General features: G+C 36.1%; 1 protein-coding gene across 1 annotated transcript in view; it reads left to right on the top strand.

Moving 5' to 3' along the window:
- Positions 1-4755, top strand: part of CD163 (CD163 molecule) — a 41420-nt gene extending 36665 nt beyond the window's left edge. The window contains 4 exon segments of the mRNA XM_078075555.1: positions 458-568; positions 1602-1673; positions 1676-1736; positions 4543-4755. Of these exon segments, the coding sequence (XP_077931681.1) occupies positions 458-568; positions 1602-1673; positions 1676-1736; positions 4543-4564 (266 nt within the window). The 3' untranslated portion in view covers positions 4565-4755.
- The last annotated feature ends 14961 nt before the right edge of the window (positions 4756-19716 follow it).

The following is a 19716-nucleotide window of genomic DNA, read 5'->3' as shown; positions in this document are numbered from 1 at the left end:
GTATTATGTGATCGGGGAGGGTGAAATAGTCCAGCTGTTTTTTAGAAAGTTCTGTTTGATGACGGGATGTGTGAGGGGTTGTAGGAAGACCACATTATTGACAGGGGTAGCATTTTGAAATAGTTGACATGAAAGATGAAAAGGACTTGATAGTGAGCATGGAGAAGAGAGGATGGATAGATTTCAGAGATTTTTTTTTTTTTTAAAGCTCCCATGAATTAGAGAAGACTGCCGCCTGCTTGGGGGGAAAAACTGGGGTGGCATCTGATGGCAGTAGGGGTGGTTTCGCCTCAACCTACTGCATTTGAGTTTGTAGCCTTATAAGGGAAAAGCTTGGTAGTAGAAGGGATGCAAACAAGACAAGGGCATGGATAAAGATTGAGTATGTGTGCACTGCTGGGAAAAAGCACTGGTAGGGAGGGCAAGTTTTATTATGATCTGCTGATCCCTAATCTAGGACCTCTGTTGTCAGTTTGCTCGAGAGGAGAGAATTCTGTCCACCAAGTTCAATACCGGGAGATGAATTCTTGCCTGAAAGCAGATGATCTGGATGTGCTGACTTCCTCAGGTCTGTGGGTTCTTTGAGGGTCTACAGCCCTGGGGTTCAGACCAGTAGCTACAGTTGCAGCTGAGGCATTGTACTTTGCATAGCTGTGAAAGAAATCTCAAACATGTAATAGGAAGCTTATGATGAATATAAGGAAGAAAGGCAGGAATGAACTACAAGTGACTCTTAGAGAACATAAAAACTGCAATCATGCGATCTGACTTAGAGGTCTGTGATGATTTCTGGTGGAGGTACAAAGAACCATGCAAGTAGAATATTTGATTTGGACCTCATCTTACTGAAACAAATTAATCTAAAAGGTTTCACTTTTCACATTTCTTTCACAATTCCTGCCATTCTTACTTCCTGCTCCTTTCCTTACTCTAACTTGATATTTATATTTTCCCCTAAAAATCTAAAAGCTTAAAGTTCCGGGCGCCTGGGTGGCTCAGTTGGTTAAGCGACTGCCTTCAGCTCAGGTCATGATCCTGGAGTCACAGGATCGAGTCCCGCATCGGGCTCCCTGCTCGGCAGGGAGTCTGCTTCTCCCTCTGACCCTCCCCCCTCTCATGCTTTCTCTCTCTCAAATAAATAAATAAAATCTTTAAAAAAAATAAAAATAAAAATAAAAGCTTAAAGTTCCTATATCTTTTTCCCATAGAAGCCATCACTATTTCCCATTACATCATATGGCTTTCTTTGTCCTCCAACTTCTGTTTAGCACCAATGCACTAATTCTGCCTCTGGGCGGCCTAATTCTGCTGGGTTGGAAGAAATAGCCCAACACCCACCTACTCCATGAAGGATCAACACCTTCTCTGTATTCCTTACCTTCTGAGAAGGGCCTGCCTCACTTCTTCCATCCCAGGGACTTGGTATTTGCGGCAACTATGTCGGGAAAACATATTTAAGGCATGGAAAAGACTTCCTGTGCCCCGTAAATCACACCTTTGCCTTCCTAATTGTGGGCAATGCGTCTAAATGTTCAAAGAGGTTCTAAGGCACTTGAGGGGAGGTCTGATTTATTTCCCAGTAATTATTTCCTTCCTTTCAGAAAATCCCAATGAGTCAGATGATTTTAATGATGTTGGGCTAATTTCTGTGTCTAAATCTCTTCCTGTTTCTGGATGAAAAAGAAGACCATTCTGAGGTACACTGAAAAGGAAAATGGGAATTACAACCCAAGAAGGTGAGTGAGGAGAAATTATTCAATGTTGTTCAAACCAGATACATTTTTTTGAAAATTGGGAACTCCTCTGGTATTATAAAAAAAGAAAGAATGTATATACACATATTTCCATACATATGTATATTTATTTATGTATGTATGTATATCCATATTCAGAATATATAACAGCTCTTTATAAATGTGACTCTTATCCAACTCTTAGTTATATATTATTATTTTTAAAGATTTATTTACTTATTTGAAAGAGAAAAAGAGAGAGAAAAAAGGGGAGAGGCAGAGGGGGAAGGAGAGGGAGAGAATCCCAAGCAGACTCCTGGTTGAGCTGGGATCCCGACTCGGGGTTTGATCCCACGACCCTGAGATCATGACCTGAGCTGAAATCAAGGCAGATGCTCAACTGACTGAGGCACCCAGGCACCCCAATTATTAGTTATATATTCTAAGCAATAACAATGGTATATCATGGAGCTAAGGAGAAACTGGGTACATTTATATGATTAAATTTTTTTAAGATATTGTAACGGTCATTTTGTGAAAGAGAAAAGACTTATGTCAACACTTGTATAGTGCACGTTATGGTAAAGGTAGTATAAGATGCCATAAGAACATAGAAAGTTTTCCTAAGAAATTGGAGGAAATTCTGAAGATGTGATATTCAAGGCAAACATCAAATGATTGAAAGACAGACAATTTTAGGGCAAGGACATAGCATGTACAAAATATGGAGGCATAGAAAAGAACCACATCTTTGGGGAACAGTAAGAAGTTTTTCATTCATAAATATGTATTGAGGGGCGCCTGGGTGGCTCAGTGGTTAAGCGTCTGCCTTCGGCTCAAGTCATGATCCCAGGGTCCTGGGATCGAGCCTCGCATCGGGCTCCCTGCTCCATGGGGTGCCTGCTTCTCCTTCTCCCACTCCCCCTGCTTGTGCTCCTTCTCTCACTGTGTCTCTCTCTGTAAGTAAATAACATCTTTGAAAAAAAAATATATTGAACTGGGGTGCCTGGCTGGCTTGGTCAGGAGAGCATGCATCTCTTGCTCTCAGGGCTGTAAGTTTGAGCCCCATGTTGGGTGTAGAAATTACTTAAAAATAAAAACCTTAAAAATGATTAACATAACATAATAAAAAAAAATTAACCACCAAAAAAAAATTAAAAAAATAAAATAAAATGGTACAACCATTGGAAAAAAAATATGTATTGATCATATTTATGGTAACAAGTAGTGTTCTGAGCACTGAAGACACATAAATAAAAGATATTACTGACAAAGACATGATTGTTTAATGTAAATCTCAAGAGAGAGGAAGTGGTGAGAATCTAAGCTGAAAAGGCTGCATACAGCCCTATCATGAATGGCCTTGTCTGCTATATTTCACATTTATATTTTATTTTAGGGACTGTTATGGAGGCAGTGGGCTTTGAAAGATTAAGCTGGGGCAAGACACAATCAGATTTGCATTTTATAATTTGCTTTCATGCAGAATGTATAACAGAAGAAATTTGTTAAGTTATACATTAAAAAGAAAAGATGGTGAAATGAGGTAGTGGATATATTTTCCATTAAAAAAAACAATTTTGGGAAGACTATATATTTAGAAATAATATATACCAAAGCATGGGTTTTTTTTTTATAAGAAATACAGATTGAGACACAGGATTAAAGTTGGAACTCTTAAAAGTATATAAATATAAAGTGTTAAATCATACATATACACATACACACATAAAAGGTAATAAATTGTATATGGCATGAAAGGGATAAATATACATTTATATGCATCTTAATATATGTCTTAACAATTATTAAAGGATAGCATTTGATGGATCATCACTGGGCAAAGCTATGAATTTCAAGTGACAAACACACATTTATAAATGCTCAAATTCACCAGTATGTCAAGGCAATTCAAATTATAATTAACACTGAGATGTCACTTTATGTAAATCAGACCACCAAAAATTTAAAACAGCACCAATATTTATTGCTGGTGGGAATACAGAGAAAATTGTAATTTCAAACGTTGCTATTGGAAATGGGAGGTGTGGTAGCCTTTGCAGAAAACAATCTGGAAATGTCTATGAAATATTTTTTTAAATATTCCACAGATCCATTCATGCAAAATTCTACCCCTGAGAATTTCTTCCTTGCAGATAAAGCCACTAGTGTGTAAGAACTTATATATAATGATTCCTTTTTACAGCATTGTGAGTAGTGGCAAAAAGCTGGAAACAGAATGAATGTCAGTGAGCTAATGGCTAGAAAATTATGGTACGGCCAACTGAAAAAGGAAAAATCATCCACAAAAATGCAGCATCATTCCATTTATGTGTTCATGTTATCAGATATAATTAAATGTTTACACCTATAAGATTATATGTAGGTATATGTATATGGAAACATTAAAAATTGAACTTTGTTAGATTAAGACTACAATAGACTTACGATTTATAATCTTGAACATATGAATATTATTCCAACATAATGAATAAGGATTAAACTACTTTTTCCTTAAAGAGGAATCATTGCTGAGTCACTGCTTCAGAATCACGTGAGGGTACTTTAAAATGGCATTTTGGGGTGCCATCTTAGTTCTATGAAATAGAAATAATTCTTATGCATGCTAAAGTTTGCAAATCATTGCATTGAAGTTTTCTGTTCAGGGAAGTGGTACGCTTCTTAATACATGTGAGTTTGTGTGTGTGTGTGTGTTGTCATATAACACATTATATGACATTATAGTATAATTCCTCTGTGCAAGTGTGTATAAAGAGGAAAATAACAGTTTTTCTATTTATGGTTTCAGTTCAGCCTTTAAGATCCCATGATGAAGACCTGAACTATGGAATAGAGCAAGAATCCACCTTGTTCACTGAAGATTACAATACAGTCCTTTGTCTCCTAGTGTTCCAAAGACTGCTGCTGAATTTATAAAAATTAAATTGGTGAATGTGACTATTAAAAGCTCTTTATAAGACTTTCAGGGGGTTTAAATAAAAAGGAATATTGCTGATTTGAATTTGTCTTAACTTCCTGCTCTTGATTTTATGAATTTCTGGGTAGGCTTTCTGACTTTTTTAGGGTTTCATAAATATAACATGATGTCTTTTCATTTGACAGTGTTTCCATTTGCATATAATATATATGTTTTCTACTTTGGTTTAAATAATAATTTTCTTCTTATTACCAAATTAAAACAAATTTGTTTTTCTTAGTTTTTTTTAAGAAAGGGAAAGTTAATGATTATTGAAAGGCTAATAATATATTGTTACCTCTACAAGGCATGAATCTCATTCGTTCTTAATTGCTTTTTGTTACTGTAATTTTCATCACTGACAAAATATGCACAGCAACACCAGGTAAAGGTACAAAGACTCAATGGCTCACTTCCTTGTTCCTTAGGACAGTGTAACTAAAACTGAAATGAATGTGTAAATTACATCTTTTCTATATAAATGTAAGTTATAATGAAAATTCTTATTTTATTAAAAATCACGTATCCATATTATATATTAACATAGAAAATAACATTTATTTTTTTAAAGATTTTATTTATTTATTTGGGAGAGAAGGAGCAGGGAGGGGGCAGAGGGAGAGGGAGAAGCAGACTCCCTGTCTAGTGGGGAACCTGACATGGGGCTCAATCCCAGGATTCCAGGATCATGACCTGAGCTGAAGGTGGACACTTAACCAACTGAGCCACCCAGGCACCCCAGAAGATAACATTTAAAGAAAGACTTATAACAATTCAACACTAAGCTTAGACTCTGTTGTTAAATATCCCAGTGTTAGATGCAAATTGATTTTTAGCCTTTTCTCAGTATTCTGGTATTGCATATACTCTTTTCTGGCATTTAGGGCTTCAAAGCCATTATCTTGTAGAACCATGAAATTTGGCTCACTTCCCATTTCTTTCCTTCCTCTTGTCAATTTCAGACATATCTTTGACATAAATTAATTAAATCATTTAATCATTTACTGTTTTATTCAACAATATTTACTAAGCACCTACTATTTGTCAGGCATTGCACATTAAATACCCAATTATATGCCATGCACTATTTTCCTAACTACAGGTCAGGTACTATATATATATAATATATATATAATATGTATCAAATTATAGGATACACTTGTAGGAACCCCACCTATATAATAATTAACATAAATATTTATGTACATGTCTTAAAGTAATATATAATATGAATAGAATTTCTACTTATATTTAGATTTATTTTACCCAAATTATGTATGAGACATCAATTGTTACAACACTTTCTTATTAATACACTAGTAGGAAGTAAATGAAAATTGTGATGGTACTTTCAGAATTTTCACAATTTTTTGAGAGTATTAATAGTAATGCACCCTCCCTCTTCTGTTGCTCAACATGTCCCCTGGATGGTGAAATTTTACTCCATGTAATAATAGTTAACATATGGTACTTACTATGCACCAGAGACTACTTTAAATGTTTTATATGAGTTAACAAGTAAATACTCATAATAATTTGAAATGGGTTTCCAAATTTTAGATTTGGAAAAACTGAAGGACAGAGGAGTTAAATAACTTGCCTAAAAAGAATGCAACTAGTAAGTGACAGAGCTGAAACTTGAGGCCAGATACTCTGGCTCTAGAGGCCATGCTCTTAACCATCATATGATATATACCAACTTTCAAAGTGAAAATATATGGGGTGAAGACATTTCCAACTTTCATTGTCTTATACCCACTTAAGTGTAATTTGTGATACTGATACTGTTTGTAGAGAACATGTTTGCTTTGATGAAACAGGGCAAGAATAGAGTATGGGCCACCTCAACAGAGAAAAGGACCAAATCTATATTAGTAAATTGTCCTCTCAACTTTTGCCTATGTCTCTCTGCTCCAAGTCTAGCTTTCTCAAGATGCTCAAATGCTCTCATTTTTCAAGTCTATATTACTTGGCCACTTAAATCACCTAGTTAAAAAATAATATTCTTTGAATTTTAAAAGCAGCAAGAGAAAAGACAGCATTTATATACAAGGGAAACCCCATAAGTCTATCAGCTGATTTTTCAGCACAAACTTTGCAGGCCAGAAGAGAGTGGCATGATATATTCGAAGTGCTGAAAGGAAAAAATCTACAGCCAAAAATACTTTATCCAGCAAGGCTATCATTCAAAATAGAAGAAGAGATAAAAAGTTTTCCAGACAAACAAAAGCTAAAGGAATTCATCACCACTAATCTAGCCCTACAAGAAATGTTAAAGGGGACTCTTTAAGTGGAAAAGAGAGGCCACAAGTAGGAGTAAGAAAAGCAGGAAGCACAAAAGTAGTAAAATTAAGTATACCTATAAAAATCAGTCAAGAGATTCACAAAATAAAATGATGTAAAGTATGACACCATACACCTAAAACATGTGGGTAGAGGAGTAAAGAATGGGTTCAAACTTAAGTGACCATCAACTTAATATAGACTGCTATATGCATAAGATGTTATATGCAAACTGAGTGGCAACCACAAATCAAAAACCAGTAATAGATATGCAAAAAACAAAGAGAAAGGAATCCAAGTCTATCACTAAAGAAAACTAGCAAACCATGAGAGAAGAGAGCAAGAGAACAAAGAAACAGAGAACTGCAAAAACAACCACAAAACAAGTAACAAATGACAATAAGAACATACCTATCAATAATTAGTTTGGGGCGCCTGGGAACTGGGTGGCTCAGTTGGTTAAGCAACTGCCTTCAGCTCAGGTCATGATCCCGGAGTCCTGGGATTGAGTCCCACACGGGGCTCCTGGCTCAGCAGGGAGCCTGCTTCTCCCTCTGACCCTCTCCCCTCTCATGCTATTTCTCTGTCTCTCTCTCTTTCTCTCAAATAAATAAATAAATAAAATCTTTAAAAAAAATAATTAGTTTGAATGTAAATGGACTAAATGCTCCAATCAAAAGACATAGGGTGATGAAATGGATAGAAGAAAAAAAGACACATCTATATCCTGCCTACAAGAGACTCATTTCAGACCTAAAGACACAGGCAGATTGAAAGTGAAAGAATGGAAAAGCATTTATCATGCAAGTGGAAGTGAAAAGAAAACTGAGGTAGCAATATTTATATTGGACAAAATAGACTTTAAAACAGGCTGTAACAAGAGACAAAGAGGGACACTACATAATCATAAGAGGGCAATCCAACAGGAAGATATACCAATTGTAAATATTTATGCACTGGACATGGGAGCACTGAAGTACATAAAGCAGCTAATAACAAGCATAAAGGAAGTAATTGATAGTAATACAATAATAGTAGGGGATTTTAACATCCCACTTACATTAATGGATGGAACATCCAAACAGAAAATCAACAAGGAAACAGTAGCTTTTAATAACACATTGAACCAAATGGATCTAACAGGTATCTTCAGAATAATTCATTCCCCAAACAGCAGAATACACATTCTTTTCAAATGCATGTAAAACATTCTCCAGAATAGATCACATATTAGGCCACAAAACAAGTCTCAAAAAGGTTGAAGTCATACTATGATTTTTTCTGACCACAATGCCATAAAACTAGAAATCAACCACAAGAAAAAAAATCTGGAAATAACTACAAATGCATGGAGGTTAAAAACATGCTACTAAACAATGAGTGGATAAACCAAGAAATCAAAGAGGGAATAAAAAAAATACATGGAGACAAATAAAAATGAAAACACAACAGTTCAAAATCTTTGGAATGCAGCAAAAGCTGTTCTAAGAGAGAAATTTATAGCAATATGAGCCTACCTCAAGAAGCAAGAAAAATCTCAAATAAAAAAATCTAACTTTATACCTAAAGGAGCTAGAAAAGGAACTAACCAAACCCAAAACCAGTAGAAGAAAGAAAATAATAAAGATCAGATCAGAAAGAAATGAAATGGAAACCAAAAAAAAAAAAAAAATCAATAGAACAGATCAATGAAACCTGGTTCTTTGAAAAGATCAACAAAATCAATAAACCTTTGGCCAGATTCATCATTAAAAAAAAACACAGAGAGAGGACTCAATAAACAAAATCAGAACTGAAAGGGGAGAAATGACCACTGATGCCACAGAAATACAAAAGATTATAAGAGAATATTATGAAAAATTATATGCCAACAAACTGCACAACTTAGAAGAAATGGATCAATTCCTGGAAACCTCCCAAAACTAAATCAAGAAGAAATAGAAAATTTGAACAGACCAGTTACCAGCAATGAAGTTGAATCAGTAATCAAAAAAACTCCCAACAAACAAAAGTCCAAGACCAGATAGCTTCACAGGCAAATTCTACCAAACATCTAAAGAAGAGTTAATACCTAACCTTCTTAAATTTTTCCAAAAAATAGAAGATAAAGAAAAATTTCCAAATTCATTCTTTGAGGCCAGCATTATCTTGACACCAAAGCCATGTAAAGAAACCACAAAAAAAGGAGAACAACGGGCCAATATCTCTGATGAACATAGATGCAAAAATCCTCAACAAAATATTAGCAAACCGAATCCAACAATACATTTAAAAAACCATTTGCCGTGATCAAGTGGGATTTATTTCCAGGATGAAAGTGTGGTTCAATATTTGCAAATCAATCAATGTGATACATCACGTCAACAAGAGAAAGGATAAAAATCATGATCATCTCAATAGATACAAAAACAGTATGGGACAAAGTAAAACATCCATTGATGATAAAAACCCTCAACAAAGTAAGTTCAGAGGGAACATATATCGACATAATAAAATATGAAAAAAATCACAGCTAACATCATACTCAATGGTGAAAAGCTGAGAGCTTTTCCTCTAAGATTGGTAACAAGATGAGGATGGCCATTCTCACCACTTTTATTCACTATAGTACTGGAAGTCCTAGCCACAGCAATCAGACAACATAAAGAAAAAAAGGCATCCAAATTGATGAGGAAGAAATAAAACTTCCACTATTTGCAGATGACATTATACCACATATAGAAAACTAAAGACTCTACCAAAAAAACTACTAGAACTGTTAAATAAATTCAGTAAGGTCTCAGGATACAAAATCAATATACAGAAATCTGTTGCATTTTATACACTAATAATGAAGTAGCAAAAAGAGAAAATAATAAAACAATCTCATTTACAATTGCACCAAAAATGATAAAATACCTAGGAATAAACTTAACCAAGGAAATGAAAGACCTGCACTCTTAAAACTATAAAACATTGATGAAAGAAATTGAAGATGACACAAAGAAATGGAAAGACATTCCATGCTAATGGATTGAAGAACAAATATTGTTAAAATGTCCATACTACCCAAAGCAATCTACACATTTACTGCAATCCCTATCAAAATACCACCAGCATTTTTTGCAGAGCTAGAACAAATAATCATCAGATTTGTATGGAACCACAAAAGACCCCAAATAACCAAAGCAATCTTTAAAAGAACAAACTAGACGTATCACAATTCCAGATCTCAAGATATACTGCAAAGCTATCGTAATTCAAACAATATGGTTCTGGCACAAAAACAGACCCATAGATCAATAGAACAGAATAGGGAGCCCAGAAATAAGCCCATAATTATATGGTCAATTAATATTTGACAAAGGAGGCAAGAATATGTAATGGGAAAAAGTGTCTTCAGCAAACAGTGTTGGGAAAACTGGAAAGCTACGTGCAAAAGAATGAAACTGTACCACTTTCTTACACCACACACAAAAATAAACTCAAACTGGATTAAAGACCATTTAATGTGAGACCAGAAACCATAAAAATCCTAGAAGAGAGAACAGGCGGTAATTTCTCTGACATCAACTAAAACAACATTTTTCTAGATATGTCTCCTGAGGCAAGGGAAACAAAAGCAAAAATAAATTATTGAGACTACATCAAAATAAAAAGCTTCTGCACAACAAAGGAAATAATCAAGAAAACTAAAAGACAACTTACTGAATGGGAGAATATATTTGAAAAAGACATATCTGATAAGGGTTAGTATCCAAAATATTTAAAGAACTTATACAACTCAACAGATGCACAAGAATGGATAATCCAATTAAAAATGGGCAGAAGACATAAACAGACATTTTTCCAAAGAAGACATACAGATGGCCAACAGACACCTGAGCAGATGTTCAACATCATTCATCATCTGGGAAATGCAAATTGAAACCACAAGGAGATATCACCTCATACCTGTCCGAATGGCTAAAATAAAAAATACAAGAAAAACTGTTGGCGAGTATGTGGAGAAAAAGGAACCCTCCTGCACTGTTGGTGAGAATGCAAACTGGTGCAGCCACTGTGAAAAACAATATGGAGATTCCTCAAAAAATTAAAAATAGAACTACCATATAATCCAGTAATTCCACTAATGGGTATTTACCCAAAGAATAGGGAAACACTAATTCATGTGACTTTTTCTCCACTTGACTTCAACTTTCTCACCCTCTCTCTCTCCTTTCTCAGTTGAACATAGTATACAAGGTACAGTAGTGTGTGTGTGTGTGTGTTCCCATCTTGCTTGGTGTTCTTTAAGTATGTTGGAGCTGCGGTTTGGTGTCTATCATTAATTCTTGACCATCATTTCTTCTGCCCCATTCCATCACCATTTTCCTCCGGGTATTCCAATTACAAGTATGTTGCACTCTTACATATTGTCCCACAGCTTTTGGATGTCCTGTTCTTTGTTCAGTCTTTGTTGTAGAGTCTTCCCCAAATGTTCCCCAATTAAGTCCTCAAGTAATCATGCCTTGTGTAATCCCCTCCCCTTGTGGGTGGGCTGGACCTAAGGACTTGCTTCTAATGAATAAAATAAGGCAAAAATGCTGAGATGTCACTTTGAAGATTAGGTTATAAATAACCGTGATTCCATCTTTCTAGTATTCTCTCTTTCTCGTTGCAAGAGTTCAGACTCTCTCTCTCTCTATGGAGAGGTCAATATGGCAAGGAACTAAATGCAGCCTCTGTCTGAGCAAGAAAAAGTGTGCCTCAAATACAACATCCCATAACACACTGAATCCTGCTGACAACCTTATTAGTGAACAGTCACTAATAGTCAACAGTGAACAGTCACAGTTAGTCTGCTTGGGCTGCGTAACAAAATACCATAGATCAGGTGCCTTAAACAACTGAAATTTATTTTCTCACATTTCAGGAGACTGAAGTCCATGATCAAGGTGTTGGCAAATCTGGTGTGTGGTGAGAGCTCTTCCTGCCTTGCAAATGGTTACCTTCTCATCAAGTTCTCATACAGCCTTTCCTCTATGTGCATGAAAAAAGAGAACTCTCTGGTGTCTCCTCCTCTTCGTATAGGGACACCAATCCCATTGGCTCGGGGCCCCACCCCAATAACCTCATTTAACCTTAATTATCTCCCTAAAGGCCCTCCCAAATGCAGTCACATTGTGGGTTGGAGCTTCAACTTATAAATTTTGGGGAGACGCAATTCAGTCCACAACAGTGACTATGGAAGAAGATCTTTCCTCAGTCAAATCTTTAAGTGAAACCATGGCCCCAATTGACAACTGGATTACAGCCTTATGAGAGACCTTAAAGCAGAATATCCAGCTACTGCCAAAGGAGAAGGTTGTCACATTCATTGTACCTGCTCATTGTAAAGGTGAGAAAGAGACTCAAACCTTTAGATCAGGAACTGCTACCACGCATCTGAGGGAGATGACTTTGGGAGACTGGAAATGGAGGAAGCCCAAAACAGTAGCAGATTTGTTGTGAAGGCAAGTATCAGTACATATGTTTTGTCAAAGAATAGCAATAACCAGGTTTTCGTTGTTCTATGTTTTTAGTTCTCACTTCTGTAAGATCAAAGTTCACTCATTTACCAGCAATAGTTTACTCTGGATTGTGTCAGCATGAAAATGTCAAAGAAGTGAAAATGTTTCCAGTCATCCTGTATTTTGAAAATTTCAGGAAGTTGTGGCTGAGAAACAAGGTACCAGACCAAGTTTCAGTACCCTCCCTTTGTATCCTCCATTATCTCAATCATATGATCTTGTGCTGGATCATAGATTATATTTCTCCAATACTTGTTTCATTTCCAGCTTTTCCAGAAAAGGTTCTCTCTGTTTTTCTTCTGACTGTTTCTGGCTTGGGCATTTACCTCTGCCCTGAGAAGAGAAAAAGAGACAATATCAGAGGTGTAGCTATCTCCTACCTAGCAAGCACTGAGATTTAATTAGACTTCCTCTTTTCTTTTTCTTTTTCTTCTTCTTCTTTTTTTAAGTAGGCTCCATGCCCAGCCTGGAGCCCAACGGAGGGCTTGAATTTGCAACCCTGAGACCAAGACCTGAGTTGAGATAAAGAGTCAGATGCTTAGGGGTGTCTGGGTGGCTCAGTCAGTTAAGCGTCTGCCTTCTGCTCAGGTCATGCTCCCGGAATCCTGGCATCTAGCCCTGCAATGGGCTCCCTGCTCAGCGGGGAGTCTGTTTCGCCCTCTGCCCCTTGCTCACTCTCTCTCTCCCTCAAATAAATAAAATCTTAAAAAAAGAGTCAGATGCTTAACTGACTAAACCACCCAGGCACCCCATTGTAGCATAATTTTATTTAGTCTTTGTTATGTGGTCTGCCATGTATCTAGGTTGACAAGGAAGGAACAAGGAAGGACAAAACTTTTGAATTTAGCAATGGAAATTTGTAAGGGCTAAGTTATTTAAGGCCTTTATTTTCTTATGTCTCATTTTAATTTATTTATGTTAGCTTCATTTTTTTAAAAGATTTATTTATTTTATTTTTAGAGAGAGAGAGACAGCATGAGCAGGAGGGGCAGAAGGAGAGAGAGACAATATCAAGCAGACTCTGGGCAGAGTGTGGAGCCTAATGCAGGGCTCGATCCCAGGACTCTGAGATCATGACCTGAGCTGAAACCAAGAGTCAGATGCTTAACCAACTGTGCCACCCAGATGCCCCAGCTTCATTTTTATTAATCAGCCTACTCCATATAGAAGTATGGTATGAAAAATCCAGACAAGTACACTTATGGGCTTGTTGGCTTTTCCTTGGACCTGTCACTATAATCAGGGAGACATTGGCTTATAAGAAGATGTGAGCTCTAACTATTAACATATTGAACATGAGGGAGAAAAAGAAATTTTCCCCAAGAAAAATGTATAAGCCCATTAGAACATATAACAATCACTATGAGCTGAGAAGCTACTTTTGCTGGTTTCCACCAAATGTTTTGAATAATTTAAATTCATATTTTCCAAACTCATTTGATGACTAAACTTTATTTTCTTGCCCATGATCATTAACATTAATTTTCCAAGGACTCCATTTTAAACATGTTCATAGATTATAGAATATTTTCAAATGTGTTTATCCATTCTCATGTTGACATCAGCAAAACTTTCATAGAAAATCTGGCTGTGGGCACCTGGGTGGCTCAGTCGGTGAAGTGTCTGTCTTTGGCTCAGGTCATGATCTCAGGGTCCTGAGATCGAGCCCCATGTCAGGCTCCCTGCTCAGTGGGGAGTCTGCTTCTCCCTCTGCCTCTGTACCCCCCAACTGTACTCACACGTGTACTCTCTCTCTCAAATAAACAAATAAAATCTTAAAAAAAAAGAAAGAAAATCTGGCTGTGAGTCTTGTAATTTCCATCTGAGCTCTTTACCATAGCCTGTTGTAATATGTATGCTAAAGTAAACAAACCTGGGGACATAGTTTACCTTTTAAATAAAATCCACATAAATATTTTCACGCAAAATATGAATCTTTTTGAAAGTTTAGATTGGCAGTTTATAGTTCCCCTGACTCTGTGAGAGCTTTCAGGCAGATTCTTTAACTTCCTTTGCTGTCCCATATCCTAACATGACAAGGAAGTAACAAGGGAAACACAACCTCAGCTTTTATAATGACTTCTTCTTTCAAGTACCAGTAACTTAATTTTACAGTCTTATTTCCGATGAACAGATCTGTTTTACATCATTAGTACACCTCTGAGGCATAAGAGGATCCAGGAATTATGTCTTTTTTTATATATTTAAAAAAATTTTTTAAAGATTTTATGTATTTATTTGAGAGAGAGAGAGAGAGAGTGGGGGCAGGGGGCAGGGGGGAGGGCCAAGCAGACTCCGCACTGAGCACAGAGCCTGGGCTCTATCCCACGACCCTGAGATCATGACTGAGCCGAAATTAAGAGTCGAAGGCTTAACCGACTAAGCCACCCAGATGTGCCCAGGAATTATTACTTAAGACTCAGGAAGAGATAGTCTCATAATAATGCAACCTCAAAACTCTTGGCACATTGGTAAGGGTTTGCTTTTATTTTGCTCTGCCATTTGGAAGAGAGTAGGTATGGTAGGAGTTTGTATGTCCACAGATAGATATAAATATTATGCAGTAAGGACAAAAATAGAGAGGAAATGAAAAATATAAAAAATATTGGAAGTTTTGTGGTACTTAGTGAAGCAGCAATATTGGAGGCAGAATTTGAATCCAAGAAAAGAGAAAATCACTAATAAAGTCAAGAAAAATAAATGACAAAAGCTGTGGATTAGAAGTCATACAAAGATATGAAATTGTAAAAATGAAAATAAGGTTTAAATGAGAAACGCGTATTTATTGTTACCAAATGCTAAGTGCTATAGTAAATGCTTTATATCATTTCAATTTAATTCTCGTAAGTAAACTGAAATGTAGGTATTATCATTCCTATTGTTAAATGGAAAACGAAGGTTTATAAAGACTATCTGATTTATGTAAGGTCATATAGTAAATTCCAAAATGTAATTTAAACCCAGGACCAGCTAAGTCCAAACTCTTGATCTTTCTGCTATAAATTTTAGTAAAGAAAAATAAAAATAAATTCTAAGGCAGAAAACAAAGAGCATGTCTTTAATGGACTCTAAAGAGTAAGAATGGACAAAGGAAAGTATGGCGAGGAAGTATTTCAGAGCACATTTGAAATTAGTGGGATAACCTTGGAAGTTACATGTCATAGACATTTAGTGGAAAGAAAGAATGGCAAAGGGTCCTGGGGCTGGAAGGATTTTCTGCTGTATGTGAGACTTGAGGCCCAAACTGTGCAAGGCTTTTGAAAATGCAATGTTACTTCTGTTGGTGCTGTGTCCACACCACACCTCAGTGTGCCGTTTGCTACAGGTCAATTTAATATTTTGTGACTATTTGGCTTATACCTGAAGACCAGCAAGTTTCTAGAAAATCAGCAGAATGTCTGACTTTTTAAAAAAGACATCTTTTTGAGAAAGACTTACTATAGTTCAAGAGCCACGGCCAGCTCCTATCTAACAAGGTTCAACTTTAATGAATTCCAGTTCTTCCCAATTCATGTGTGTTACTTAAAGGATTATTTTATTTATTTATTTATTTTTAAGATTTTATTTATTTATTTGACAGAGAGAGACACAAAGAGAGAGGGAACACAAGCAGGGGAGTGAGAGAGGGAGAAGCAGGCCTCCCGCAGAGCAGGAGGCCCGATGCGGGGCTCGATCCCAGGACCCTGGGATCATGACCTGAGCCAAAGACAGATGCTTAATGACTGAGCCACCCAGGCACCCCAAGGATTATTTTATTTAAACTGTAACATGCTGTGTGCCATGTATTTTAGAAAATGAACAAGGAAGCTGAAAATGTGGAATTTGGTAGGATGGCTTTAGGTCTAGGGCGGATCACAAGTTCTGGCTAAAATACTTTACTAGTTGTCCCTCCTGTCTAGTCTTCATTACTGCGCTATTTGTTCACTTCTCGGTTCTTGCACGTTGGTATCAGCTTACTAAGTAGCCTCCTTCTGCAATGTTGTGCATTACCCTTATAAATTTACATCTATTCCTGTAAATCCCTATTATCCATCCTCCCATCTGCATTTATTTTATTTTTTAAAGATTTTATTTATTTATTTATTTGAGAGAGAGCAAGAATGAGAGAGCACAAGTCGGAGGTGGGGAGCGGACTCCCCGCTGAGCAAGGAGCCCAACACCAAGCTCCATCCCAGGACCCTGGGATCATGACCTGAGCCGAAGGCAGGCACTTAACCACTGGGCCACCCAGGCGCCTCTCCCATCTGCATTTAAAATAATCTTTCTAAAATGCTAATTTTATAGAGCATACCCTGATTAAATTATTTAAAGTCTCCAAATGACTCACGGAATAAGGTCTTGACCCCTTTAGTTGTATGTTTTTTCTGCCTATTTCAACTTATTCTTTTCCCATACACTGATGTAAACTTTACTAGTTGCAGAACTGAGAACAAACTGGAAAGGGAGAGAGAAGTGAGGAAAGTGACAGATTCTGTAGATGAAATAGTGAGATGCTCCTTTGAGATACAATTGACATATCGTGTAAGTTTAAGATGTACAACTGCTGATTTGATACAATTATTTATGGCAAAATGATTACCACCATAACATTAGCTAACACCTCTCTCATGTCATATAGTTATCATTTCTTTTTGGGGGTGAGAACATTTAAGATCTACTCTCTTCCCAATTTCAAATGCATAGTATAGTATTAACTAGTTAGACCTGAATTTATTCATCTAAAAAAACCTTAGGGAAAGAAAGAAAGAAAGAAAGAAAGAAAGAAAGAAAGAAAGAAAGAAAGAAAGAAAGAAAGAAAGAAAGAAAGAAAGAAAAAGAAAAAGAAGGTAGGAAGGAAGGAGAGAAGGAAGGAAGGAAGGAGAAGGGAGGGAGAGAAGGAAGGAAGGAAAAGAAAGAAAGGAGGGAGGGAAAGAAAGGGAAGAAGAATGAAAGAAAGAAACAGCAGTTATTAAATTAAAAAGAAATAGTGAGATGCAAGCAAAGTGGCTAACTTTGGTAAATAATCATGATGTCCATCAGTAGTTCTCATTACAGTGAACTACAAAGGTTGGGTTGCTTGTACATTCCAGTCAGAAACCACCAAGTAGAATGCGGGGAACAACACTTATTTCCTTTTTTGCCCATAACAATTAAGCAGCAAATCTGGTGCATACCTCCTACTCAATAAATGAGTAAATGAATAAACAAAGCGGGGTGATAAAGTCCAGAGGAGAAGCATGGTAATAAAACTGGAGAGAAGGTAGACCAAAGAGTTGAGACATAAAAATAAGTAGTCCTGAAAATACTAATTAAACCACCCCCGAAAACCTCAAAATAAATTTGGACACATAGGCAAACTTTTAACGTCATATGCTAAAATATCCTGAACCCTTTGGTAGTTTCCATCACAAGATCTAATCCTATGACATTTTCCTAGGATAAAAGAAGTTTTGTGCCATTTCCTTTGGAAAATATTCTTTATTGCTTCTACCTTGTTATGTGTTTAAATCACTGAAGTCATCTAGCATATCCCAGAGAGGCATGGAATTCCATCTTGCTATATTTTGTTTCTACAGATTTTGTCAGATGCAAGGCTCAACAGAATTTTTGCCCATTGTGGTCATTTATAGCCTGAATTCCTGTTTTCTCACCAGCTGTTTTAATGAGTTCTACAGGATGATTACTTTTGGGCCTACATTCCCTCACCCCACCTTCCCCCTGATCACTACCCAAAACAATTATTTTGAGGTCAATAGAACATGTGTAATTTGGAGAGTCTCATTGAAAAAAATATGCATATTTGAACATAGTGTATTTTTAAAATTAGAAAAAGTTAATAAAACAAATACAGAAATCAAAGAGAATAACATGATAAAGAAACGTATGTAATATTAACACCAGGAGATAAACACACCCTAAGAATTTGAAAACCAATTTGTGATATATTTTTATATTAATATATAATATTTTAAGGGCACCTGGGTGGCTCAGTTGGTTAAGCATCTGCCTTCAGCTCAGGTCATGATCCCAGAGTCCTGGGATCGAGTCCTCCCTCGGGCTCCCTGCTCAGTGGGGAGTCTGCTTCTCCCTCTCCCTTGGCCCCTCCCCCTCGCTGGTGTTCTCTCTCTCTCTCAAACAAATAAATAAAATCTTTAAAATATAATATTTTAAAGAAAATTAGTATTATACTATGCTACAGGTTATTACCTGTATAGTTCTTTAACATTTTTATTACATCACATATTCACTTATGATACAAAATTTTATTGGCTGTGTATGTTTCCATCACTTAGAAACATTCAAAGAGATTTAGATAAGACTCTAGGAGTGATTATTGAAGTTATTTAATTTTTATATTGTAATTACTTTAAGAATTTTGCAATAAAATTGTTTTTTATAAATCTGATACAGAAATTATCCTTTTTCTATATTTTTCATATTTTTAAGAGTTTACTTATTTATTTGAGAGAGAATGAGAGAGCACAAGCAAGGGGAGATGAAGAGGGAGAGGGAGAAGCAGGCTCCCCATGAGCAGGGAGCCTGAAGTGGGACTCCATCCCAGGACCCCGAGATCATGACCTGAGCCAAAGGCAGACACAACCACCTGACCCACCGAGGCACCCCTATATTTTTCATATTTTTGATAATTTTAATTAATGCCAAACTTGTAGACTGAATGGTATTTTATTGTTTTAAATTGACATTTTAAATGTATTGACATTGAATCATGGTATTCAAATGCTTATTTACTTTAATTAAATGCTTAGTTCATTCATTTTTAATATTTCTGTTTTACATTAGAATAGTATGAGATCTTTATATTTATTTTAAATTAGTATTGCTTCTTGTCATATATGTTGCAAATATTTTCACTAATTTGTTTTTTAAAATGCTTTAAATTCCTTTATTTAATATAATATTTCATTAGACAAAAATGTTCATTACATATACACAATTTATTAACCTGAATGTACATAAACCTACCATTCAACCAGGAAACTGGATCTTTAGCAACCTCTTTTTTCTACCTGTTTTCCTCTTCTCTTCCATCTATCTGTCACCACCTCCAGAGGTGACTTCTATTCAGAATTGTGTGCTTCTCATTACCTTGTCTACTAATATAAAATATATAGATATATATGCATAATATATATAATAATGTGTTGTTTAGTTTAGCTTGTTTTTAAGCTTTATAAAATATCAAACTGCATTT

The sequence above is a fragment of the Halichoerus grypus genome, chromosome 6, assembly GCF_964656455.1.
Source record: "Halichoerus grypus chromosome 6, mHalGry1.hap1.1, whole genome shotgun sequence".
NCBI lineage: Eukaryota > Metazoa > Chordata > Mammalia > Carnivora > Phocidae > Halichoerus > Halichoerus grypus.
Note: the sequence above shows the minus strand (reverse complement) of the source record. Positions and strands in the feature narration are given on the sequence as shown.